The 25,831-nt window shown below is 44.2% G+C and overlaps 1 protein-coding gene across 1 annotated transcript; it reads left to right on the forward strand.

Annotated features, from left to right (window-relative positions):
- Nucleotides 1–7,044: 7,044 nt before the first annotated feature.
- On the forward strand, nucleotides 7,045–24,751 carry LOC106496862 (myosin heavy chain, skeletal muscle, adult-like). The gene is made up of 38 exons (XM_067308340.1): nucleotides 7,045–7,251; nucleotides 7,340–7,483; nucleotides 7,577–7,733; nucleotides 10,188–10,215; nucleotides 10,314–10,425; nucleotides 10,515–10,607; nucleotides 10,738–10,801; nucleotides 10,893–10,991; nucleotides 11,098–11,201; nucleotides 11,285–11,423; nucleotides 12,100–12,218; nucleotides 12,313–12,462; nucleotides 13,143–13,313; nucleotides 13,670–13,979; nucleotides 14,132–14,202; nucleotides 14,997–15,084; nucleotides 15,179–15,296; nucleotides 15,626–15,749; nucleotides 16,373–16,509; nucleotides 16,614–16,869; nucleotides 17,532–17,774; nucleotides 17,993–18,169; nucleotides 18,255–18,400; nucleotides 18,487–18,577; nucleotides 18,666–19,055; nucleotides 19,192–19,318; nucleotides 19,504–19,622; nucleotides 20,166–20,362; nucleotides 20,765–20,948; nucleotides 21,035–21,200; nucleotides 21,372–21,496; nucleotides 21,738–22,046; nucleotides 22,145–22,348; nucleotides 22,608–22,733; nucleotides 22,827–22,997; nucleotides 23,084–23,188; nucleotides 23,328–23,423; nucleotides 24,596–24,751. The coding sequence occupies exons 1-38, from the start codon at nucleotides 7,045–7,047 to the stop codon at nucleotides 24,749–24,751; spliced, it is 5,823 nt and encodes a 1,940-aa protein (XP_067164441.1).
- The last annotated feature ends 1,080 nt before the right edge of the window (nucleotides 24,752–25,831 follow it).

Consider the following 25,831-nt stretch of genomic DNA (forward strand, 5'->3'; position numbering starts at 1 on the left):
TATTATCTCTTTTTCTATCTGCTAGCCACAGAGCCTGAGAGAAGTTGTATCTTAAGGGCTGGCAGCAAGTGAGGCAGCTGTCTGATCCTTTTCTCAAGATGCATCTATTTTCAGCATGCCCGACTCTCCTCTCCTCTGTGGGGAATGTCAGCATTCCAGCACCTTGCCCACACCACATTGCTGTGCAGGACATTCTATATCCAGGGACTGCTCTAATTCTGCCTCTTCTCTTTTGACTGTGCTGTAGTTTGCTTCCAGTCCTAGTGGAGCCCAGCCCTGCAGAGACAGGAAGAGGACTGAGAGAAAGTTAATGGCTGGCAGGATCCATTTCATTTTCCTTTTTGCATTAAGGTATTGGTAACTCTTTCAGCAGATCTTTTCCCAAGAACTAGCACTCAAACAGCTGCCCTTCATGAGGCAACAGTAAGTATTCCAGAAAGACAGTAAAGCCAAAGCAAATGCTGTGTAGCCCAGAGGCCTTTCACGAACACTCATATGAGTGACCAGATGATTAAACATTATACCTCTTTTTGCAGGACTTTTCATTCTATGGAACAGGAACTTTCAAGGATAGGCTCCCTGCAAGCTTTCATTAATATCATCTTTACTTTCTAGAAAGAACAGTTAGAGGATATGGTTACAAATGATTATCATAAAGTCATCCTCACTGACACAGAAGCAAGGAACTTACAGAATTTTCCTCTTAGTCTTTTTTACATATATTTTCTCTGATCTCTTTTCCTTTGCCAGCTTCTTCAAATCTAATCTAAATGAGAGAGGTCTTTCCTCTCTAAACCTGTACTGAGAATTCATGTTCATCTTGTGACCCACACCACATGCTCTGTCACAGCTGCCATTGCTATCAATCACTTTTTCTTACTTAAAATACATGTATTTTAACATCATCTGTGGAAAAGCAGGGGATTTTCCCTTTCAATATTTCTGGTTGATGAGAATTGGAAAAAATAAAATTATATGATATTACAGTTTTCAAATGAAATTTTAAATGCTTAACAAAACGTTTTAATTGCTGTTTGTTTATCAGGACTTGCTGGAATTACACTGGCATTCATTTTATTTGCATTATATTGTTTAATGCTGAGCACTGAACAGTTTACTGCTCAAGATTGTTGAATCCCTATATCCCTGCTGAGTCTGAGAAATCAGCATTCTCCTTAATACTGCAACCTGACTAACACAAAGATAGGCAAGAGCATTAGGTATAATCTGAAAGGATAGCTCAAAAGAGGGTGCACTTTTGAGGAATCTTTGTAATTAACACTTTTAAGATGAAGAGTTAAACCCCTAAGTATACAACCATATAATGAATTTTGCTAACTTTCAGTAATCTCCCTGAATGTAAATTAATACCAATTTATTTCCATGGTGTTTTAAACTCTCAGTTATAAAGCAAAGCTTGCATACAACTGTGTTTAATGTGACTGCACTGTGTTGCTCAAACTTACTTTGGATGCACTTTGTAGTTGCAATAGTAAGAGAGAACAAACAGTAAACAGAGAGCAATTGAAAGTAGAGCTTCCATTTAACAATAGCTTGTTCCTTTTTTGAGCAGTAATCTGAATTTGTAGGCATACTATGTTCTACTAGCATTGATTCCAGAAACTTTTGCCTATGTAAGACCTATGAAAGGTCTCAGTCTCCTCTTTTTAACAGCTTTCCAGATCTGCTGATGATGGAAGTCCATCTCCTGTAGTTCACTGGATGGAGACACCTAAGGGTGCCCAATTCTTGTGGAAATCTTCCAGTGCTTCCTTGTAAGCAAGGTTCCTTTGCCTCTTAAAGACAATTGCAGGCCTTGTTTGTCTGTGAGAGTAGAGTTCACAACCTGTAGTCCCAGGGCAAGGATAATGGATGGAAAATATCCACCTTTTTGGGGGGCAGGTCAGAAACACAATAAATAGTTCCTGAAAATTCCTTTCAAGCCATAGATGAAAGGGCTGAGCAATAGGCTGGTATGTTCTCATGTTAAACCATTCAAGCAGATGTCAAATGTCCTTATATCACCATATGTCTGGTTAATTCCTTTGTCTTATGCTGAAGTTATAGACATCTCATTCAACACATGTACCACCTCTAGTGTTCTCTATAAGCTTAGTCCACAAATCGAATGGACTTGATTTTTTGAAACAACTAATTGCCAGACAGTTTCGATTAATATTATATAAAGTTCCTACACTATGCAAGATAGCAGCTGTGGTCCATGCAGACTCTGCTGACAACCGAGGACTACCCCAGGAAACACCCATTTACATACTGGTGATTGTTCTAACCATGCTCAGGTCCTTCCTGAAGTGGTTAAAAAACATACTTGTTGCACGTAAAAGGACTGATAAGGATCCTTCTGCATTCCTCCTTTCCTCCCCAGTACTACCCTTTGATATTTTAAAAAGTCATATATTTTAAGAAAATTAATTTCAACTGAGATTTTTTTCTCTGGCACACATGTATCCATTTTCAATTACACTTCACAGAATCACAGAATGGTTGAGGTTGGAATGGACATCTGGAGATCATCTAGTCCAACTCCCTGCTCAAGCAGGGTCACCTAGAGCACACTGCCCAGGATCCTATCCAGATGGCTTTTGAATATCTCCAAGGAAGGACACTCCACAACCTCTCTGGGCAACCTGTCCCAGTGCTCAGGCACCCTCACAGTAAAGAATTTTTTTTGTTACATTCAGATGGAACTTCCTGTGCTTCAGTTTGTGCCCATTGCCTCTCATCCTATGGCTGGGCACAACTGAGAAGAGTCTGGTCCCATCCTCTTTACAACCTCCCTTCAGATACTTATATACATTGATAAGATCCCCCCTCAGTCTTCTCTTCTCCAGGACGAACAGGCCCAGCTCTCTCAGCCTTTCCTCATATGACAGATGCTCCAGTCCCTTAATCATCATAGTAGCCCTCCATTGGACTCGCTCCAGTAGCTCCACATCTCTCTCTTGTATTGGGGAGCCCAGAAGTGGACACAGGACTCCAGCTGTGGCCTCACCAGGGCTGAGTAGAGGGGGAGGCTTACCTCCCTTGACCTGTTGGCAACACTCTTCCTGATGCAGCCCAGGATACCACTGGCCTTCTTGGCTACAAGGACGCATTGCTGCCTCATGGTCAACTTGCTGTCCACCAGGACCCCTAGGTCCTTCTCTGAGGAGCTGCTTTCCAGCAGGTCAGCCCCCAGCCTGTACTGGTGCAGAGGGTTATTCCTCTGTAGGTGCAGGACCCTGCCCTTCCCTTTGTTGAACTTCATGAGGTTCCTCTCTGTCCATCTCTCCAGCCTGTCAAGGTCCCTCTGAATGGCAGCACAGGCCTCTGGTGTATCAGCCACTCCTCCCAATTTTGTATCATCAGCAAGCTTCTTTTGTTGCTTATCTTCTAACTTGGCAGAACATGGACAGTCTCAATCTTTCCATTCTATTTAAGTTGAAAGTGCAGAGTCATATCCACATAGCCAGATTTGACACAGAACAAGATTAAACACTCTAATGAAGGAGATATGCTGCTACTTTTCAGGAAACTGTCAAAAATCAAGGTATCTCTCTGTGGATGTCCTAACTGTCTGTTTGTGGACTCTCGTATATTACCTTATTTTAAGTCTACCCCTTTTGAGTGTCTTTTGCAAGTTAATGCAGTATGTGAAAGTAATGACATTATTTGGTCCAGGCTGCAGTACTTTTAGTAACAGAGTCTATGTCACCAGGCGATTACTGAAGGTTTTGGTGCCGCTTATGCAGAACCCCAAGAGAGTGACCCATCACAGCCCCAGCACTGCCCATCTAATAGCCTGGATTTTAAAACATGTCTGTTCAATCTCTGTGGATTATCTTCCTTAACCAAGTAGACCATGTTACTTGAATCGTGTTCATACCTTCCTTTTAGCTCTGTAGAGATCTTAGTGCTAGTGATCTGATAGTATCTTTGGACTGCAAAGGTCTATCTATCAGCTGTTCTAAGGGTAATCTTTTAAGAACTCACTTTGCTAACCTACTGTGTTGTCCAGGCAGTGAGGAAGGCAATTATTTGGACCAGTGAGGAAGGAATTATTCTTCCACTTTATGGGCTGGCTCACACATGAGAAGCTACCCTTGCATGAGTTTGGGACCACTTTCAAAAAAGGTTTCTAAAACTGGCTCGTGTAGACAGAGCTCACACTACATCCAGGCCTGCCATCCCAAAAGCACTGCTGAGCGACTGTCAACTCCTGGAGACACCCAGACTCAATAACCACTTCATTATCAGACTAGGCCTTCCCTTGGTGGCTGCTGTTCTGTATTGACTAAATGCCCAGAACTGCCTGACCACATGCCTCCCTCCTGCCTGTGATACAGCTGGGTCCACATCCTGCACAACACAAAATGCACACAGTAGCTAGTTAATATTTAACTGTGGCTGCCAGAGGATGGAGGGTGCTGCTACCTCTACAGTGCAGATGATACAGCTTGCCTGGAAATGGGAGATCTAAATTCCCTCCTCAACCTGAGGGGAGCAAATCCCCAGCTCACACAACGTGGGAGAGGACCTCAGCCATGCCCTGATCCTCCAGGCCTTGCTCTTCTTGCACGTTCTTCTTAATCTGGTGCTCTGAGCTGCCAAGGCCCTCCTGCCTCAATCCCCTTCTTGGCCAGCACCTAGAATCACCAGGCTACTAGACACAACATAGCGCCACCAGCACCTGTGGTGCCTCAGCTGGAAAAGGGTGAGTCCAGCTCAGCCCTTCAGAGCAACACCTGTAGGCCCCACTCTGAGGAGCACCTTTGTGCTCTGGATCCCACTGGAAGGGAGGTGTCCCTTATCGGCATTCCCTCAGTGCCTGTTCCCCAGAGAGGCAGGACTTCAGATGCACCTTCATGCTCACCATTTCCTGGTGACTGGCTGGTTCTGGGCTCCTCCCCAGGTAGGGTCAAAGGTGTTTTTATCAGCTCCCCCCCATGACTTGTGCAGGGACCCCAAGAGTGAAGTCTGCATTTGAACTCCAGGCTGCGGCCCACCCACCCAAAACATGGGTGCTTCAGCACCAGAGCCCTCCTTGGAATGGGCTCTACATACACAGGGCATTGCCTGATGCTCGATACTACCTTGGATCCCACATATCATTTTTCTCACCTTGTCCCTGTGTTATTCACTGAGCTCTTTTTTATAGCCAAAATGCCAATGACCAGGAGAGGAACATGTTTCGATCTGACAGGATTTAAAGCAGGTTAAGTGACTATTGGTATGTGTTTCTTCTGGCTGAACTCTGTAAATCAGTTATTTCATCTGTTTTACTCAACAGAAAACGCTTTTGTCTTTACAGACATAGAAACACCATGTGTTTTAACTGTTAAAATCAGAAGGCACCTTTTGATCTTCTGTTTGGATATCTCATATAACAGATGCCAGAACAATTTGCAACTCCTTATTCATTATGAAGTACAGGTAGAATGTCTTTAGATATCTCACTTTTCTGGGAAATAAAACATCTTTATGTCAACGTGCATCTATATTTATCCTGATACTTTGGAAATTGCCTCAAGTGCTCTATGCATGAACTGTATTTCAAAAATTGATATAATGCCCAGGGGCAAGCCCCTGCTTCCACACTTAAGATATATTTTGAACTACTGCAATGCAACATGAGGAATCTTGGCTACAATATGTTTTTCTCTTTTTTCAAGGAAAACACCTTGCTGCTAGTAGCAGTAAGTTGTAGTTTTTGGCATAGGCATCTGTTACTTTTCAGATATTTCTTTTAAAATCTCATAGCATCATGTGAAGAAGATAAATGTTATTTTCTGCATTGTATAGTTTGAATTGTTACAATACTGTGTACCAAACAATCTGCCTTGGATGGATCAACAAGTCAGTGGGAAATATGTCAGCAGAATCCATAAGTCCTGCATCCAAGTTCTCCAAGTGCCTCAACTGGTCGAGATTCCCTCCTTAAGTCTCTTGTCAAATTATTTATAGTAGATATAGCCACATAGCTGGTAAGATATAAAAAAAATCTAATTATATCTAGTCAAATCAAATGACAATTATGTCTTTAGGTAAGTTTGCCAAACAATGCTTTGCCAAAGAAGGTTGGCCAAAAATGCTTTGACCGAAGAAAGAGGAAGAATCCAGAGCATCTGAATACCAGACTCTATAAAATCTCCTTGGGACTACTTTGCCCTGCCCTCACTGAAAGCTTAAAGGTAAGTGTATGGGTTCTGTAGGATTGCTGAGACAGAACAATATCTTTATCTTGCATGTCTCACTGCATTCTGGTTGCTTGTGATAACCATTTCCAGGATGGCTTGCTTCTATCAGCTGAAATTTTCAATCTGCTTTCCAAGGCATTTTTGTAGTTTCAATTTATAATTTCTCTCTTGAATACTGTGCAAGAAAAGAAAATTATCATTTTTTAATATACTAGTTACTGACTTCTAATCTCTGATGTCATGACAGGCAACATCCTAAGTTATTAGTTGTTACAGCAATTACCCTAAGGTAAGATTTTTGCACATTTCAGTGGGCAATTTCTTTACCCACGGGTTAATTTCCTTTCTACATTCATGCCTTATTGCCTATATTCATGTCCATTGCTGAAAAGATTGGACTGAATATGATTAGCTGTATATACTATGAAAGTAAATAAAGTCACTTTCCACTGATGATGGGCAAGGAAAGGATCTTTTGGAGACTCACCACTGGTAATTTTGAACAAGAACAGAAAGTGATTTGCTGTGGGTTTAGTTCTTCAGTGTATCAGTACAAAATTGGCCAGAATCCCACCAGTATGATAATATTGCAAAATTGTAATCAGTATTAAAAAATCTGTTCATGATAACAAGACTAAATTCTAAGTGGGATGTAGGTACTCAAGACTTCAAATCAAAACTAACTCCCAAAAGATGTTATTGGAAATTTAACATTAATTTAAATATTGTAAAGATAGAAACTGTAAGACATTTCCTCACTGGCACAGAAAACTACTGTCTAATTGGTGGTGAATTTCTTCCTTCCTCCCAGAGTCCTCTGCTGACGTGCTTTCAACAAAGTGCAGGTATGGCCTCTGCAGACTCTGAGATGGCTGTCTTTGGGGAGGCAGCTCCCTACCTCCGAAAGTCAGAAAAGGAGAGAATCGAGGCCCAGAACAAGCCTTTCGATGCCAAATCATCAGTCTTTGTGGTACATGCTAAGGAATCCTTTGTGAAAGGGACAATCCAGAGCAGGGAAGGAGGGAAGGTCACTGTCAAGACTGAAGCAGGAGAAGTGAGTAAAATGCAAGGCTTCAGAGCAGCATTTAATTCTCACTCTGAGCTCTTAGCTGACATGCATGGACCTCTCATTTCCTTGTCAGACTCTGACCGTGAAGGAAGATCAAGTCTTCTCCATGAACCCTCCCAAGTATGACAAAATCGAGGACATGGCCATGATGACCCACCTCCATGAACCCGCTGTGCTGTATAACCTCAAAGAGCGTTATGCAGCCTGGATGATCTACGTAAGTACCAGCAGCAGTCCTCCTGCGACTAGCTAGGAAGAACTGCTACGCTAAGCCAAGCGAAAGCCAACTTGCTGTCTCCCTTCTTTACAGACCTACTCGGGTCTCTTCTGTGTCACTGTCAACCCCTACAAGTGGCTGCCGGTGTACAACCCGGAGGTGGTGTTGGCCTACCGAGGCAAAAAGCGCCAGGAGGCCCCTCCCCACATCTTCTCCATTTCTGACAACGCCTATCAGTTCATGTTAACTGGTGAGTAGTTGGTATCTCTTCAAATGAAATTGCAGTGAGTACAACAGGGAAAATCTTTTATTTTTTTCTAGAGGTATGTTGTGAATTTTTTGAGAATTGGGAGTTGTGTATCTATGATGTATGCAAGCTGAGGGAACAGGAATGTCTACATTTAAATGAGATGAATGGCAAAGAAATAATACTGAGAATGCAGCAGAAGGAATTCTAGAAATTCAGTTCTAATTCCATGGTAAAAAGTATGAAGGAAAGCAGAATAAGCAATGCTACAGGAATATGGGTGCTCTATCCTAACAAAAAGCATAGAATCAAACATTACTAACATAATATCAATTTCAAGAAGTAAGAAAATCACTATTTTGAAATTCTAAATTCAAAGAAGTGTACTACTAGAGCTTTTTTACAGCCTTATAGCCCCAGGTAATAACAGCGATTGTCACAGGTGAAGGAAGCTAAGGGAGCCTAAAAGGAAGGAAACATAATAGTAATGAAGGTTTTATATTCCTCCATGTTGGCTAACTAGGTGTGATGCCAAAAAGTAATTTTTTAATATAACTTTTACGAGGACTTCATGGATCAATTAGTTGGGAAAAGTGTTTTGAGAGAAAATAAGCCCACAGCAGAAAAGAAAAAGAAAAAGAAATAATGTTCATTATGGAGGTATTTAGGGAAAATTCCCTTTCTGGAATCCATTCTTAAATGAGTATCATCAGAGTGTCTCTCTCTAACTGAAGTGCCTTTAGGAAGACAAGACAGAGCAGAACACCAAAAAGAGAGCCAAAAATTGTCATGATCAGATGGAATTCACCCGTAAGTCCTAAGAGCTCATGGATGAAATAGCTGTAGTATTAATGGTAGTGTGCAACTCCTTAAAACTGACTTGTTACAAGAGGACTAGAGGTTGACTAACATGATTCCAATTTGTAAGAAACATTTCGCCATAGATTCAGGGAACTCCTACCAATAATCCTGACACCCATACTAGATAAATTAATAGGAGGTACAATAAAGTACAGAATTATTAGACACATCAATGAATATGATATTTTGTGGAAAAGTTTAAATGTTTATTACAATGGGAAGTCATTCTTCACCAAACTACTGCAGTTCTTTCAAGGAGTCAGCATGCAAACAGGCAAGAGGACTCCAACTGTTACAGGATATTTGATCTCTAAAAGACATTCAACAAAGTCTCTTACGAAAGGTTCTTAAAGAAAGTAAGCTGAGGTAAAGGGGAAGATGCTAACGCAAATAAATAACACCACAGAAATCAAGAATTTTTACAGTGGAAGGACCTGTGTTAAATAACAGATTTATAAATGAACTAGAAAAGTAAGATTTACTTTCTGAGAATGAAAGATTGCCAGAATAATTGGCCATGAAATGGATATTACCTCTCAAGAATGAGATCTCAGGCTTACAATAAACAATTCTACCTAAACATTGGTTCAATGCTCAGTAGTGCAGAAGGAAACAAAATGAATATTAGGAATTATTAGGAAAAAAAAGAACTGAAAGAGCAACAGTGCTATGATATCATATTCTGTAAATCAGTGGAATGTGGACATCTTCAATAATATAGGTATTTCTAGCTTTCCCATGCTAAAAAAGGAGATAGTGGAACTGCAGAAGTTTCACTGAACAACAGAACAATGTTCATAGATAGGGATAAAATTCTGTATGGAAAACAATTAAGTAGATAAGGACACTTTGAGGATGAAGAAGAGAAAACTGAGGGGAGACATGACAAGAATTTGGAAAATAAAGAGTGGTATAGAAAGAGTTGATAGACATCATTATTTCCATCTGTCTTGCAGTAGAATAACTAGGAAGCATCAAAAGAAAGTAGCAGTTGTGAAGTTTAAAAAAAACAACAACAAAGAATGTCATTCATAGCATAAAATATACTTAAGTCTGGGAAATTCTTTGTCAAAGAAGATTATGAATCCTAAAGCTCTATGCTAATCAGTACAGTAGCTGAATTCATACAAAGTCTACCCCAAGCAGTTACATACAATTTTTCATGAAATCCTTGAATTCTGGTGGGCCATTGCCCTCATCTGAAAAAGCTCTTGAGCCCCCCAAAATCATCAATTCATGTTACTTTACAATTTTCTGTTATTTCAATCATATTAACACTACAAACGGAATCTTTGGTTTTGGTGCTTTCTCATATACGGGAATAATAATCTTCATTGAAAGAGTCTTCTTTGAAAAAGAAGCTAGTATAATTGATCTCATATCCATATCTGTATTAATCCGTATCAGATTTCATTTATTATTGCTAGGAACTTCAAAGATTCCTATGGGGAATTAAGTGCCAAATTCCCAAGGCTTTTCACCAGGAATCAGCTATCTACTGTCCCTGCACCCTAAGGAAGCTTCATTTCATAGTTTATTTCACTCACAGCTGCTGACCGGCACTAAGAAAAATCTTCTTATCTCTGTCTTTCACAGATCGCGAGAATCAGTCAATCCTGATCACGTACGTACATTGCCTGCTCGGGTTCCTGCTGGGCTGCTCTGTGCCAGGGGACCTGCTGCCTGACCATGAGTTCTCTGCTTCTCTCTCTGCCTTCCCAGCGGAGAATCCGGTGCAGGGAAGACTGTGAACACAAAGCGTGTCATCCAGTACTTTGCAACAATTGCAGCTAGCGGGGAGAAGAAGAAGGAGGAGCAGTCTGGCAAAATGCAGGTGAGGTAGGGGGGGACGGACTGAGCGCTTGGCCCGCAATTGCCGCATAGATTAAACACTGTAACTTAACAATACTTATCATGTTGTAGGGAACGCTTGAGGATCAAATCATCAGCGCCAACCCCCTGCTGGAGGCCTTTGGAAATGCCAAGACCGTGAGGAATGACAACTCCTCACGCTTTGTAAGTTGTTGCTTTGGCCAAAATCTCTCCATCTCCTTACAAGAGCAATGATGGGTCTTGTGCCGTTCGCACTGAAGGAGACGGCAATGGAATGCAGCTAGGCTGAAATGCTTCTTTTTTCCCTTGACAGGGCAAATTCATCAGAATCCACTTTGGGGCCACAGGGAAACTGGCTTCTGCTGACATTGAAACATGTAAGAGACCTTCCTCCTCTCAGCACCTTCCTTCCTGCCTTCCTGCTCTGTGCACTGTCTTGGGTGTAACTCTTTCCCTCTTCCTTGCCAGATCTGCTGGAGAAGTCCAGAGTCACTTTCCAGCTCAAGGCGGAAAGAAGCTACCACATATTTTATCAGATCATGTCCAACAAGAAGCCAGAGCTAATTGGTAGGAAGGCTCATTAACTTTTTTGGAGGAAGATCACTGAGCAACAGCTCACTCTACTACCTAGCTGACAAAACTAAGCCTCTTTCCCACCTATTCTTGTGTTCAGACATGCTCCTCGTTACCACTAACCCATATGACTACCACTTTGTGAGTCAAGGTGAGGTCACTGTTCCCAGCATTGATGACCAGGAGGAGCTGATGGCTACAGATGTAAGTATGATAAAGGAAAAGTTTTTTATTAGGGTTCTTAGGCTTACTAGGCAATGTTTTTACTTTACTGGTTCTGTCACCAGAGTGCCATTGACATCCTGGGCTTCACTGCTGATGAAAAGACGGCCATTTACAAGCTGACGGGGGCTGTCATGCACTATGGGAACTTGAAGTTCAAGCAGAAACAACGAGAGGAGCAGGCAGAGCCAGATGGCACAGAAGGTTCTTTGAACTGACATCTTAATAAAAAACTGAGTTTGTGAAAGATAATCTTTTAGTTAAGACAAAACCCCTAGCTTACACAAGCAAAAACTAAGAAATGATTATTTTAGTCTCCATGAAACTGTGAAGTGGATTCTCTGATTCCTGACCTCTTTTACTGACACTCCTTCATTTAGATTTTCTGTGGGCTAGTTACATGCATTTTGCCATTTAGTATGCACAGGGTATTGATGTACATCTTTAGGAAGCACCCATTCCCCAGGCTCTCCCTCCTTGCATACACAGGCTCTAGAATCAGCTTTGAAATGTACATACTTCTGTTGGTACTGCAGGTCATGCCGTATTTAAATAGAAGTGATTTTTTAGAGCTGGACTATGTGTCCAATTTGGAATCTTCATGTAATTTTCAAGAAACAGTTTTAAAAAGATTATTTCAGTTTATATATTGAGTGAAAATATTCAAGGAAAGGTTTCTTGCTGACACCTACTTTCAAAAAATACCAACATTAGCTTTCACAGCTTTCATGCCTTCCATATTTCCTCTGTGATAATAGACTAAATGATTTGTATTTCAAGAACTTTGAACATTGAAATCATCTCTGAGAGACTCCCCTATAGATCAAATTCCAGCCATTGTCTAATTATCTTTTTTTTTCCCCTCTCTCTTGTCATTCAGTTGCTGACAAGGCTGCCTACTTGATGGGTTTGAACTCAGCTGACATGCTCAAGGCCATGTGTTACCCCCGAGTCAAGGTTGGAAATGAATTTGTGACCAAGGGTCAAACGGTGGAACAGGTAAAAGAACTGGTGACTAGGAACACATGGTTCAAACCCCAGAATTTCTCTTCAGTCTGTGAAGTAATTTCTGTGCATTTCCCATTTGCTTTAGGTGCACAATGCTGTAGGTGCTTTAGCAAAAGCTGTCTATGAGAAGATGTTCTTGTGGATGGTTATTCGCATCAACCAACAGCTGGATACCAAACAACCCAGACAGTACTTCATTGGTGTCCTGGACATTGCTGGCTTTGAGATCTTTGATGTAAGGAACAAGGATTTCACAGCAGCTTTATGGAAGGGACAACGGGGGTTAGGAAAATTCCAAGACTTCTTTTTATCAAGAACCAGAGACTTCCTAAATTCATTTGTCTACCTTTTCCCCTGACCACAACATACAATGATAAGAGGTTTCACTGTTGAACAGGTTGGCCTTCTCAACAGTCAGAACCCAAAAAGCTTTTAGATGTATCAGAACTTCCATACCAGAGCATGGAAACATCCAGAGCCAACATCTTAAGAGCAGAAAATTTTTTCAGTGGGGAACTGAGGCAGTTTTTGTGGCTGGAGAAGTCAGAGTGCAGTAATAAACTTGTTCTGCTAGGTGTGCTGATGTGGTTTACCAAAAATTGTTTTAGAATTAAGGGATTCCAAAGAGATAAGAGATAATTAGCATTAAAGTGAGAATAATAACTAAAAGATACCTATTATATTCATAAAAGAATATTAACAGAGAAAAAGATCTCTAATTACACTGAATTAGAAATCTTTTCTCTCTTCAGAATGCAAGTACAGTCTCACTAAAAAAATTCCAGGAAAACATATAGGGAAGGGTCCATGTATTTAGCTGGACAGACTTATGAATATTTAGAACAGCACAGGCAAAAGCCCTATGGTCATTACGGTGCCTTGAAAACTTTGAATCTTTTTTTTTACATTTGGCAGTTCAATAGCTTCGAGCAGCTCTGCATCAACTTCACAAATGAGAAACTGCAACAGTTCTTCAACCACCACATGTTTGTGCTGGAGCAGGAGGAGTACAAGAAGGAAGGAATTGAATGGACATTCATAGACTTTGGGATGGACCTGGCTGCCTGCATTGAGCTCATTGAGAAGGTATCCTTCCTGTTCAGGTGCACTCATGTTGGGAATTCTGTAGTTGTTGAAGGATACATAATGCATTTGTCTATATTTGGATTAAAAAGTTAAACTTCAGTTATTAGAGTTCAGAACTATTGCAATTGGCAATGTTCCCAGCAATCATGAAAAGCATTTCCATGAGTTAAGATGAAACATCAATGCGGAGAAAAGATGAGTTAATTTTCTTTCACTTATTGTCCAGAAATGCAGAGAGACAACATTCTCCTCTGATTTGTTTTGCAGTTTCTTGTCTTGTATGCAGCCTTTTTCACACCAAAGGATGGATGATTTCTAATCTGGATTGCCCTCTTGTCTGTTGTAATATCTTCCAGCCTATGGGCATCTTCTCCATCCTGGAAGAGGAGTGCATGTTCCCCAAGGCAACTGACACCTCTTTCAAGAACAAGCTCTATGACCAGCATCTGGGCAAGTCCAGCAACTTCCAGAAGCCCAAGCCTGCCAAAGGCAAGGCTGAGGCTCACTTCTCCCTCATACACTATGCTGGCACAGTGGACTACAACATCACTGGCTGGCTTGAGAAGAACAAGGACCCGCTGAATGAAACTGTCATTGGGCTGTACCAGAAATCATCTGTGAAGACACTGGCCTTACTCTTTGCCAACTATGGTGGAGCTGATGCAGGTCAGCTCTGAGAAAACTGTATTTTTAGGGGGGACAACACCAAAAGGGAATAAACCAGGAAACAATCAACACTTAGAGTAGTTTTCTATTCTGTAGTATTCAATATGTAACATCAATATTTTAATATTGTTTTACTTTTCTTCCATTTGCAGAGGCTGGTGGTGGCAAAAAGGGTGGCAAGAAGAAAGGTTCTTCTTTCCAGACTGTCTCAGCTCTTTTCCGGGTGAGTACAGGTTTCGTAACTTTGTCTCTTTTTACTTGAATAAAAAGGAATTTTAAATGTGAAGAGTAAAGCTATAATCTCTTGGAGCCTTATAGCCGAAGGCTGAAGAAAATTATGTGCTACACCTCCAGTTACTTTACATTTAACTGATGGACTAGTCTGTTCTTTTTCCATATGGAATAACATTCTTCCATTATGATGTCAAAAGAGAAACTCCTACAAATGGTGAGGCTGTTGTCACACAGATCTTTCTTCATACACCTTTATTTTTAACCTGAATCTGATGTTGTAACAGATCAATTTCTTTCAGCTATTGTACAGAATTTAGAATGTTTTTCCAAACCAACATTGTGGGTTTTTTGAATATTTTCAGTACTGCTAACATATACCATTCAGAAATAAAAGAGCAGCTCTGAAAAACAGTGAGGCTTGCTTTAAGATCATAGCATGTAAAAGCTTAACCATTATATTGATTCAAGAGGGCAGGCATAGAGAATTGTTCATTGCTTTCAAAGTTATGAGTCTCAGCATACCAAATGAGTTATAAATCCCAGATTTTGTAAAAAGTAAATTATGATGACTCAGTAACCAAATTATATGCCTTTTTGATAACAATGTTCAATATCCAAAGAAAGAGGAAGGCTAATTTTTTTTTTTTTACCTTCAGATGGCAATTTTACATTCTAGTGTAAGTCTCACATATGATTAACTCTTTTCCATGGATGACATATGTGTAGCTGCAGGGATGCAGCACTTTCATTGGTTGATCTAAACTTTACCTCATGATCCTACAGGAGAATTTAAACAAGCTGATGACAAATCTGCGGAGCACTCACCCCCATTTTGTACGCTGCATCATCCCAAACGAAACAAAAACACCTGGTAAGGGGATAAAGCAGGAGGAAAAGTTGAGCCACAGGAGCTCTTCTCCAGAGAGCCCAGCAAGGGGGCAGTCATTAATGGTGTTGCTTGTTAGGTGCCATGGAACATGAGCTGGTGCTGCACCAGCTGCGGTGCAATGGCGTGCTGGAAGGGATCAGAATTTGCAGGAAAGGATTCCCCAGCAGAGTCCTCTATGCCGACTTCAAACAGAGGTAAAAGCGCTCCACCTTTGGCCCATTCCGCCCAAGCTGAGCAGCCTGAGCATCCGAACCTACTGGAAACATTATACTTTAAAGTGGTACTGAGCAGTAATATAAAAGAGTTTCACTATCAGTTCATGATGGTGTAATATTGCTGAGGATCAGGATTACCATGCCTTCTGATTTAACAGTATGAAAACTTTCTACAGCCTGCCCTGAAAGGATGGAGCGTTTCCAGGCAGCAGACTGTTTCGGTCAGAGAGTCTGAGAAGGTGGTGCGCTTCAGACATGGTGGTGGTCGGGGTGACGGGGATTTATTCATGTTCTGCTTTCTCCTACAGGTATAGGGTGCTAAATGCAAGCGCTATCCCAGAGGGACAGTTCATTGATAGCAAGAAGGCTTCAGAGAAGCTCCTTGGGTCCATTGATGTGGACCACACCCAGTACAGATTCGGTCACACCAAGGTAGAAAGAAACTCCTGGGTTCAAAGACTCTGTCAGAGAGCAGTGAGGGCTGACTTCTCCCTCTGGGACAGGGTTCCAAGACTGATGACACAGATGGCAGGACAGGGGTCTCACCAGGCAGGGCTCATCCCCCCGGGTACTCAAGCAAGGCAGACCCAGGGATGGTAGTCAGGTTCAACCAGAAGTCCATGCTGTCAGGCAAATCTGCGGCAATGAGGAAGGCCTGAAGGGAAGCCAGAAAATCAGTCTGTAGGTCAGGTGGGGATAACCAGGGTCAGGCATAGTTCAAGGATCACCAGGCAGGTCTGCAGTGATGAGGTCAAGCCAAGAAGTTAGTCTGCAGGTCAGAGTCCAGATCAGTGGGGTCCGTGGCTGGGCGCCGGCACTGCTGTAGCTGAACTGGAGACCAGTATTTGTACAACATAGCTCAGGCAAAGACTGGAGGCTCAGGGCTCTGCTTAAATGGTCTCCTGGGCCTATGGGCAGAGGGTGCGGGTAGAGGCTGCAAGTGAGGCTGCTCAGGGCCATTAAGGCCTATTAGTGCACTCACAGCCCTCAACAGACTCTGTCCCTGTGTTTTGCACTACCTGAGGTTGATGTGCTACAATGTTCCCTTTCTCAAGGTGTTCTTCAAAGCTGGCCTAATAGGTCTTCTGGAGGAGATGAGAGATGAGAAGCTGGCAGAGATTATGACCATGACACAAGCCAGGTGCAGGGGCTTCCTCATGAGAGTGGAGTATCAGAGAATGGTGGAGAGGAGGTACACATTCCTCACCTTTAATTTGTTCTTGTGGTACTTGTCTAACTGAGTCTCAATTCATCCTTCCCCCAAGGTATGTAATAGGCATATGAATCATATTTCAGGGATTCCATCTTCTGCATCCAGTACAATGTTCGTGCATTCATGAACGTCAAGCATTGGCCCTGGATGAAGCTGTTCTTCAAGATTAAGCCCTTGCTGAAGAGTGCAGAATCAGAGAAGGAGATGGCCAACATGAAACAAGAGTTTGAGAAAACCAAGGAGGAGCTTGCAAAGTCTGAGGCAAAGAGGAAAGAGCTGGAAGAGAAAATGGTGACCTTGCTGCAGGAGAAAAATGATCTGCAGCTCCAAGTGCAGGCTGTGAGTATCACCATTTATTTGTCCACGGGAACAGGGGTTTGCACGATCACATTATTCTCTGGCAAACAAAGGCTGAAAAGCAAAACTCCATTTTGTCTGAGGGCATCACACTTATGTAACTCTTTGAAAAGGGAAGAACTCTACAGTATATTCTGTGATTTTATGGGAGAAATAAATTCTTCTTTCTCCAAGAAATTATTAAATACCATCAGACACAGCATGACTTCAGAAATTAAAGCTAAGCTACATTGTTTACAAAGGGAAAAGACGCTAATGCTTCTTTAGGGATAAATAAACAATTTCAGTGACTATTCTTATGTGGTGCACAAGAATATCTAAGTATCTCAAAGAAAATTAAAGACCTCTTGAGCAGATTTTAAAAATTAAAAAAAAAAAAGAAGAAGAAGAAGAAGAAAGGGTAACCTGATTTTGTTCTTATTTTTGACAATAACATAGACAAAACAGGTCAGAGAAAAATAGTCCGGAATGTTCTTTTCAGTTGGGAGGAGATAGAAAGCTCCACAGAAAAAGAATGAGGCACACTGTTCAGTTGTTTGGACGGAAGGCCCATTTCAGCCTTCATTCTCACGCATGCCTACTTAGTGACAGAGCTGAGAAACTTCCAAACCTTATCACGCCAGAAAATCTCTTTTTGCCTCCAGGAAGCAGATAGCTTGGCTGATGCTGAGGAAAGATGTGACCAACTCATCAAAACCAAAATCCAGCTGGAAGCCAAAATTAAGGAGGTGACTGAAAGGGCGGAGGACGAGGAGGAGATCAATGCTGAGCTGACAGCCAAGAAGAGGAAACTGGAGGACGAGTGTTCAGAGCTGAAGAAAGATATAGACGACCTTGAGTTAACGCTGGCCAAAGTCGAGAAGGAAAAACATGCCACCGAAAACAAGGTACAGACATGGGGATTAAAACTAAGGCTCGAGGAACAGATGTGTCTCCCACAGCCTGGTATCCCTAGCACACTGCTAGTTTTGCAACATGCCAGCAGGATAGGTGGGCAGCCCAAAGGGAAACCAAGCTCCTGACTGAGCATTCCAAAGGGAAAAGGTGACTGCATGAGCAGTCGTGTTTTCTGCCTGGTTTTTGGACGCTTGCTCATCATGTGCAGGTGAAAAACCTCACTGAGGAGATGGCGGCCCTGGACGAGAACATTGCCAAGCTGACAAAAGAGAAGAAAGCCCTCCAAGAGGCCCACCAGCAGACACTGGATGACCTGCAGGCAGAAGAGGACAAAGTCAATACGCTGACCAAAGCTAAAACCAAGCTGGAGCAGCAAGTGGACGATGTAAGCACAGGCACACAGAAGAAGGATAGGGCAGTTGTGGAGGTAGACCTGGCTGGCAGAGCATTCATGGCCTTGTTCTGTTTAGCTTGAAGGGTCCCTGGAGCAAGAGAAGAAACTGCGTATGGACCTTGAGAGAGCCAAGAGGAAACTCGAGGGTGACCTGAAGCTGGCTCATGATACCATAATGGATTTGGAAAATGATAAGCAGCAGCTGGATGAGAAACTGAAGAAGTAAGTGTGGTTGCGGGGCACCTTTGCACTGTTCAGGTGCACATACGTTTATTGTTGGACTCTAACACAGTTTGCTTTGCGCAAAGGAAAGACTTTGAAATCAGCCAGATCCAGAGCAAGATCGAGGATGAGCAAGCCCTGGGCATGCAATTACAGAAGAAGATCAAGGAGCTGCAGGTGAGTCTTTGTTCCGTCCCTTCTTTCATGCCGACAGAGGTCAGGTAGGAGCAGGGCGTGGGTGTGAATGGTGCCTAATGTTCCCCAGGCCCGTATTGAGGAACTGGAGGAGGAAATCGAGGCCGAGCGGACCTCTCGGGCCAAAGCAGAGAAGCATCGGGCTGACCTCTCCAGGGAGCTCGAGGAGATCAGTGAGCGCCTGGAAGAAGCAGGGGGAGCTACGGCAGCTCAGATCGATATGAACAAGAAGCGTGAGGCAGAATTTCAGAAGATGCGCCGGGACCTCGAGGAGGCCACTCTGCAGCATGAAGCCACAGCTGCCGCCCTGCGGAAGAAGCATGCAGACAGCACGGCCGAGCTTGGGGAGCAAATCGACAACCTTCAGCGCGTCAAGCAGAAGCTGGAGAAGGAGAAGAGTGAGCTGAAGTTGGAGATTGACGACTTGGCCGGTAACATGGAGTCCGTCTCCAAAGCCAAGGTATAGAATTGCCTATGCATTTTTATGCTCTCAGGCTCATGGTGCGACAGGCTGCATCTGCTAACCACGTGCTCATACAAGAGCCCTGCTATATCCAAGAGCCAATTTTCTTTCCTTCCATGTGTTTGATGCCTAGGCAAATCTGGAGAAGATGTGCCGCACTCTGGAAGACCAGCTGAGTGAGATCAAGTCAAAGGAGGAGCAGAATCAGCGCATGATCAATGACCTCAATACACAAAGAGCTCGTCTGCAGACAGAAGCAGGTGAGACATTCCCATCCCTGATGTGCAATGGGAGAACCTGCAAGTCATGAGGACACCACAAGGTTCAGAGTGATTAACGGTTTGTCTTCTCTAAGCCACTCCAGCACAGACAGGTGTACAGGCACCGATTGTCATACTATTGCGAGTATACTAACAGTTTTGCTTGTTTCTTTTACACTTTGCAGGTGAATATTCACGCCAGGTGGATGAAAAAGATGCATTGATTTCTCAGCTATCTAGAGGCAAGCAGGGATTTACCCAACAGATTGAGGAACTGAAGAGACATCTGGAGGAAGAAATGAAGGTGAGGATGTTTGCAATACAATCATTTCTCTTAGAGCAGAATCCTGCTTTTCACAAGCCATTGCAAACTTACATGCAACTGGAGGATTTGCATACTGCATTTTTTACTCTAAAACTAAGAGTGGTTCAACATTCTTTACCCAAACCCATGTATTACTGGAGGGAGGAGCAGCTATGCATAATCCCCACTAATGCCCTTGATGGGGAAGGAATCATGCAGATTTCTGTTTTAGAGGAAGTTGTCCACAAGGCTTCAATTCATGATGCTCTCTAATATAGAATTTGGACACAAATGTAGATATTTATATAAACATTTCGTGCATTTATAGAACACTTATATAAACAACAGATTCATTTCTACCTTTCACTAACCCTGATTTCCTAGAACACATTTATGAAGGATTCATCAGCTCCTAGCTTTACACTTCTCTGTGAGAATTTACCCGTCCTTCCCCCTAGGGCAATATTCCTGTGCCTGACAATTTCACTGTCAAGAAGCATCTCAAAATACGTACTGAAGTTTCCAATCCTGATGTCTCCGCAGGCCAAGAATGCCCTGGCCCACGCCTTGCAATCTGCTCGCCATGACTGTGACCTGCTCCGGGAGCAATACGAAGAGGAGCAGGAAGCCAAGGGTGAGCTGCAGCGCGCCCTGTCCAAGGCCAACAGTGAAGTGGCCCAGTGGAGAACCAAATATGAGACGGATGCTATCCAGCGCACGGAGGAACTGGAAGAGGCCAAGTATGTGGGAACTGGGATGTAGAATGGCTAGAGAGGACTGAGACTATCAAGGGAAACACAAAGGAGACTCTGAGACTGGGTTAGGATAACAGTGAGTAAAAGCAGGGATATACACTTTAGGGTAGAATAGAGAGAGAAGGAGAAAGTATGCTGCAGACCAAGCGTGCATTGGAAAGGCAAATGTACCTATTCACGTTTGAAAGACTAACATAGGCTGAGTACTCAGTAGGTCCTAGCGCACAGAAGAGGTAGGTAGACTGGGCAGCATGCAATCTTGGAACAGAATGACTGTTGCGAAAACCACTGGGGTCAAAGACTCCAAAGCGGCCAAATGCCCATCTGTGAATAACACAAGAACTCCCCTATACTCCCTAACCTGGAGATGTGCTTACTACTTCATAGGAAGAAGCTGGCACAGCGTCTACAAGATGCAGAGGAACATGTTGAAGCTGTGAATGCCAAATGTGCTTCCCTGGAAAAAACAAAGCAGAGGCTACAGAATGAAATAGAGGACCTGATGATTGATGTGGAAAGGTCGAATGCTGCCTGCGCAGCTCTGGACAAGAAGCAGAAGAATTTCGACAAGGTAACCTGGGCTCCAGCCTTGTGCTGTGGGGACAGAGCATCCCCTTATGGTTGCCACGTCCATACTCAGGCCCTCTTGCTCTTCAGATCCTGGCAGAGTGGAAGCAGAAGTATGAGGAAACGCAGGCTGAGCTGGAAGCCTCCCAGAAGGAGTCTCGCTCTCTCAGCACGGAGCTGTTTAAGATGAAGAATGCCTACGAGGAGTCCTTGGACCAGCTGGAGACGCTGAAGCGGGAGAACAAGAACTTGCAGCGTAAGTCCCGGCCGCTCTGCTCCTCACAGGCCTTTCTTGCAAGCTTCTCTAGCCACCCCACCAAATGGGTCTTTGCCCGCAGTGCTGCAAGGGTGCGTGTCACCTTCCTGTGGCAGGGCCTTTCTGCTGCTGCTCAGTGCCTGACCCTGCCATTTGTCTCTGTCCCTACAGAGGAGATTGCTGACCTGACGGAGCAGATTGCAGAGGGAGGAAAGGCCATTCATGAGCTGGAGAAAGTGAAGAAGCAGATTGAGCAGGAGAAATCTGAAATCCAGGCTGCTCTGGAGGAAGCTGAGGTACACGGCAGTAGTCACTGGTGTCCAGTCCTGGAGTCCTCAGAAACAGTGTGAAAAATAATAGCTTGAGGCCGTAAGGCATATGATACTGCTTTCTCCCCGTTGAGTTTGAAGCTGCAGCCTCAGTTTCCACATCATACAGACAGAAATAGTGCCCATTTGTTGCACAAGTGGCAGTTTCAGAGAGAACAACATTAGGAAATACACTTTCATTAATACTGTGCTTTTTGTTCTTTTTCAGGCCTCCCTAGAACATGAGGAAGGGAAGATCCTGCGCCTCCAGCTGGAGCTCAACCAGGTCAAGTCTGAGATTGACCGGAAGATAGCAGAAAAAGATGAGGAAATCGACCAGCTGAAGAGAAACCATCTGCGAGTTGTGGAGTCCATGCAGAGCACGCTGGATGCAGAGATCAGGAGCAGGAATGAAGCGCTGAGGCTGAAGAAGAAGATGGAGGGAGACCTGAATGAAATGGAGATCCAGCTGAGCCATGCCAACCGCGTGGCTGCAGAGGCCCAAAAGAACCTGAGGAACACACAGGCAGTGCTGAAGGTCCGTTAAGCAGAGAGAGAACTGAGTGAATGGCTTAGCTCATTTCTTCAGGGCAAGAATACTATGCCACCTTGTAATTTCTGCTGCCTCCTTTACAGGATACCCAGATACACCTGGACGATGCTCTCAGGACACAGGAGGACCTGAAGGAGCAGGTGGCCATGGTGGAGCGCAGAGCAAACCTGTTGCAGGCTGAAATTGAGGAGCTACGGGCAGCCCTGGAGCAGACGGAGCGGTCCAGGAAAGTGGCTGAGCAGGAGCTGCTGGATGCAACGGAACGTGTGCAGCTCCTTCACACCCAGGTCAGGAACCCTGCTGCAAATGACTCCCATAGACAAGAGATAGCATAGAAGGTCACAAGTAAGTGATTACCATGTAAATACTTGAAGAGCAATGTTGTCACAAGACAAGCCCAGCCAGTCAGCATGTCCAGTTTGTAAATAGGGCTCTAAAGCGGACTCCTGCATCAAAGACTTCAATAAGGAATATGCTTTCATTTTCAGTTCTTGAGGCAGAAGAGTTAGGCCTAACAGTAGAAATCACCTTCATTCTGTTGCACAGAACACCAGCTTGATCAACACCAAGAAGAAGCTGGAAACGGACATCATGCAAATCCAGAGTGAAATGGAGGAGACGATCCAGGAAGCCCGCAATGCTGAAGAGAAGGCCAAGAAGGCCATCACAGATGTGAGCTGGGGACTCCTTGCATTGCTGGTGGTGGATGGATTCTGCCCCAACATGTCTCCCGCCGCAAACTGGCGCTGTTCCTTTGCTCTCCAGGCGGCCATGATGGCAGAAGAGCTGAAGAAGGAGCAGGACACCAGCGCCCACCTGGAGAGGATGAAGAAGAACTTGGACCAGACAGTGAAGGACCTGCAGCACCGTCTGGATGAGGCTGAGCAGCTGGCCCTGAAAGGAGGCAAGAAGCAAATCCAGAAGCTGGAGGCCAGGGTGTGTAGGGCTGGTGTTTGTGCATCAGGGAGCACGTGCCATGAGGCACCACTGGGGAAGCTCCAAGCATGGCCTTCTCATTGCAGGTGCGGGAGCTGGAAGGGGAGGTTGATGCTGAGCAGAAGCGCAGCGCTGAAGCTGTGAAGGGTGTGCGCAAATACGAGAGGAGGGTGAAGGAGCTGACCTACCAGGTAAGGCAGGAGGCCTTCTTGTGCTGACACAGCCTTCTCCCAGGAAGCCAAAACATTTTAACGTGATTGCCATGGGGAAATGCTATTTTTGGTGTGGGGAAACCAATGCACTCTCTTTCCTGCTTACCAACTGCACTAGTCTGAGGAAGACCGGAAGAATATTCTCCGGCTCCAGGACCTGGTGGACAAGCTGCAAATGAAAGTGAAATCCTACAAGAGACAAGCTGAGGAGGCTGTAAGTATTGCTCAAGGTGGGGCGAGAGTCACCTTCTGTGGCGCAGCAGTGTCACTGAGATCAGTAGGAAGACCAGGACCACTGGCCAACACTGCAGGGCTTTAGGGTCTATATGGTCCTGATAAATCACCCTGGCACGCGGCCACCTGATCAGGGAGAGTGTCAGCAGGCAAATGGCAAGGGCAAGTGCAGGGTCAGATATATGAGGAATATGACATTCATGTAGGTTGTCACAAGTAAATTAACAACACAGGGGGCACAACATGTAGAGTCTCATCTCAGGTAGAAGACATCTGGAAAGCACGGCATTCCAACAGCCTTTTGCAATCCAATCTTTTCTCAAAGAGCAGCCTCCAATTTTTGTCCACTCTGAAGTCCTTCCTCCAGGCTTGCTTTCTCTTTCAACACTGTGCATTTGAAAGGAGAAATCTTTTGAAAGTTAGCTGATGGAAAAGAAGCAACAGGAAAGGAAACAGCAAGGGAAAACCTACCAACAGCCTAGATATTCCTTGCTTTCACAGTTAGCCGTGAGCTGGAGAAAGTGAAAGGGAAATCTGATCACAGCAAAGACAGGAGGGGCTGAAGGGTACTCACAAGACATACAGTACTGGCCACAGGGTTTAGTATTGGCCTGGTGTGACGAGGCCTTGCTGCCTTCTGGGCATGCTGCACTCAGTGATGAACTGAGGCACCTTCTGCAGCCCATCTTCTATGCGAGGTCAGACTGAACAATGCCAAGGGTCACATCCACCCACTGAGAAATCGACAAATCTCTGCCATTGGTCAGAAGCACGGGGCTTCAGGGCCTTTATCAACCCAGGAAATCACACTGCGACTTGGGCACCGAGTAACGGGAGAATGAGCACGGAAATGCCAAGAGCAAGTGAGGAAATACCTCCTTGGATGTGACGCATTGCCAGTGTAGTTTGTCACAGTGGGCTTCTGAGTAAGGGAGCATTGGGAGGTCTGTGTGAGGCTTACGGGTAAGCAGTGGTAGGTGGGGGGCAGAAGGTCTAGGCCTTCCCCTTCTCCCCAGGGAGCAACAGGCTTTTGGAACCTTGGAGTCTTCCCCCACGCAGGGAACAGCCGCAGCCCCTCAAGTCCCAGTGGCAGGAGGACTGGAAACCCCTGCGCTGGGCTCTTCACCACCACCACCTCCCTCTCCCCTACAGGAGGAGCTGTCCAATGTCAACCTCTCCAAATTCCGCAAGATCCAGCACGAGCTGGAGGAAGCCGAGGAGCGGGCTGACATTGCAGAGTCGCAGGTCAACAAGCTCCGAGCCAAGAGCCGGGAGTTTCACAGCAAGAAGATCGAAGAGGAAGAGTGAGGATGTCAGGAGGCAGCAAAGTGACTTGAGGGATGCACAAAATGTGAAACCTTCTGTCACTTTCTTCTGTAACTAGTCTTTGTAACCGCCCCAATGTCTAGAGAATAAAGACCATAGACTCCTTTGCTTGCATTCTATGAGTAACTACTGCTTTTTCGCTCTGTCTTTTTTTTTTCCCTCCCTAGTTAGCTCTTAGATCTCATTTTGCATTGGATAGTGCCGAAAGGTTAACTTCAATTGTGTCCATTAGCTGTCCGCTGTGTCCTACATATTTTTATTTCCCAGGTAAATCAGGTAAAATCATGCTTAGTCATGTTTTAGGTGAAAGTATATGTCATAACGTACTTCTCTTGCTATGGGAAAGGCTGTGTAAGAGATCCAGTTCCACAGAGCAGACACAGCACTGTGGTGGCATTTCCATGGTGCCGCACAATCATTCAGTCTTTCTTACCCTGGACTGGCTACTACTCCTTTCAGCTACAGCTCATGGCTCCAGCACTGCATGGAGGTGCTGTTCCCTTCATGAGGCCACATGCAGTGAATAGTTTGGGGCAGAGGGGGGAGAGAAACTGGGGTATTGGCAAATACTTTTTCCTTCATTCGGACCGTGTTCTGAACAGAAGAGGCTTGCTGGGCTGTGCAGCTGTGAACTCTCATGTGCTCTATTAGCTGTCTCAGCTGAAGTATTCTGGCATGTTACAGTTTGTCTCTAGTTTGGGTGAAAGATGCACAGACAGCGTCAAGGTAGGTTGAAACTTAGACACGCACAGAGACATCTGCCTCAGCTGATATTTTCATAGCACGAACAAGTGTATGCTTCCAAGTCACTTCTGTCCCTTGTTTTCAGGAAGACCAGACAACCTTGCAGGATTTTCTCAGAAACCACAAAGACTGAAGGAGCACTGGGTGAGAGCTGTGTTCAGAGTGAACCAGACACCAGGTCAGAAGAAACCGTGGAGTGAAGAGCAGCTGGCACTGAAGGGAAACAAGAAGCACACTTGGAGGTGGAGGCCAGGGTACGTGTTGATGTTGAATGCTTGTGACAGTGCACCTCTTTCCACTCCTGCCGTGCAAATGGGT

This window comes from Apteryx mantelli, chromosome 19 (genome assembly GCF_036417845.1).
Source record: "Apteryx mantelli isolate bAptMan1 chromosome 19, bAptMan1.hap1, whole genome shotgun sequence".
Lineage (NCBI taxonomy): Eukaryota > Metazoa > Chordata > Aves > Apterygiformes > Apterygidae > Apteryx > Apteryx mantelli.

Coding starts and splice junctions, on each gene's coding strand:
- LOC106496862 (XM_067308340.1), top strand. CDS start 7,045: ATGGCCTCTGCAGACTCTGAGATGGCTGTCTTTGGGGAGGCAGCTCCC. Junction 13,980..14,131: donor CTATGGTGGAGCTGATGCAG/GTCAGCTCTGAG, acceptor TTCCATTTGCAG/AGGCTGGTGGTGGCAAAAAG. Junction 15,085..15,178: donor AAACGAAACAAAAACACCTG/GTAAGGGGATAA, acceptor GTTGCTTGTTAG/GTGCCATGGAACATGAGCTG.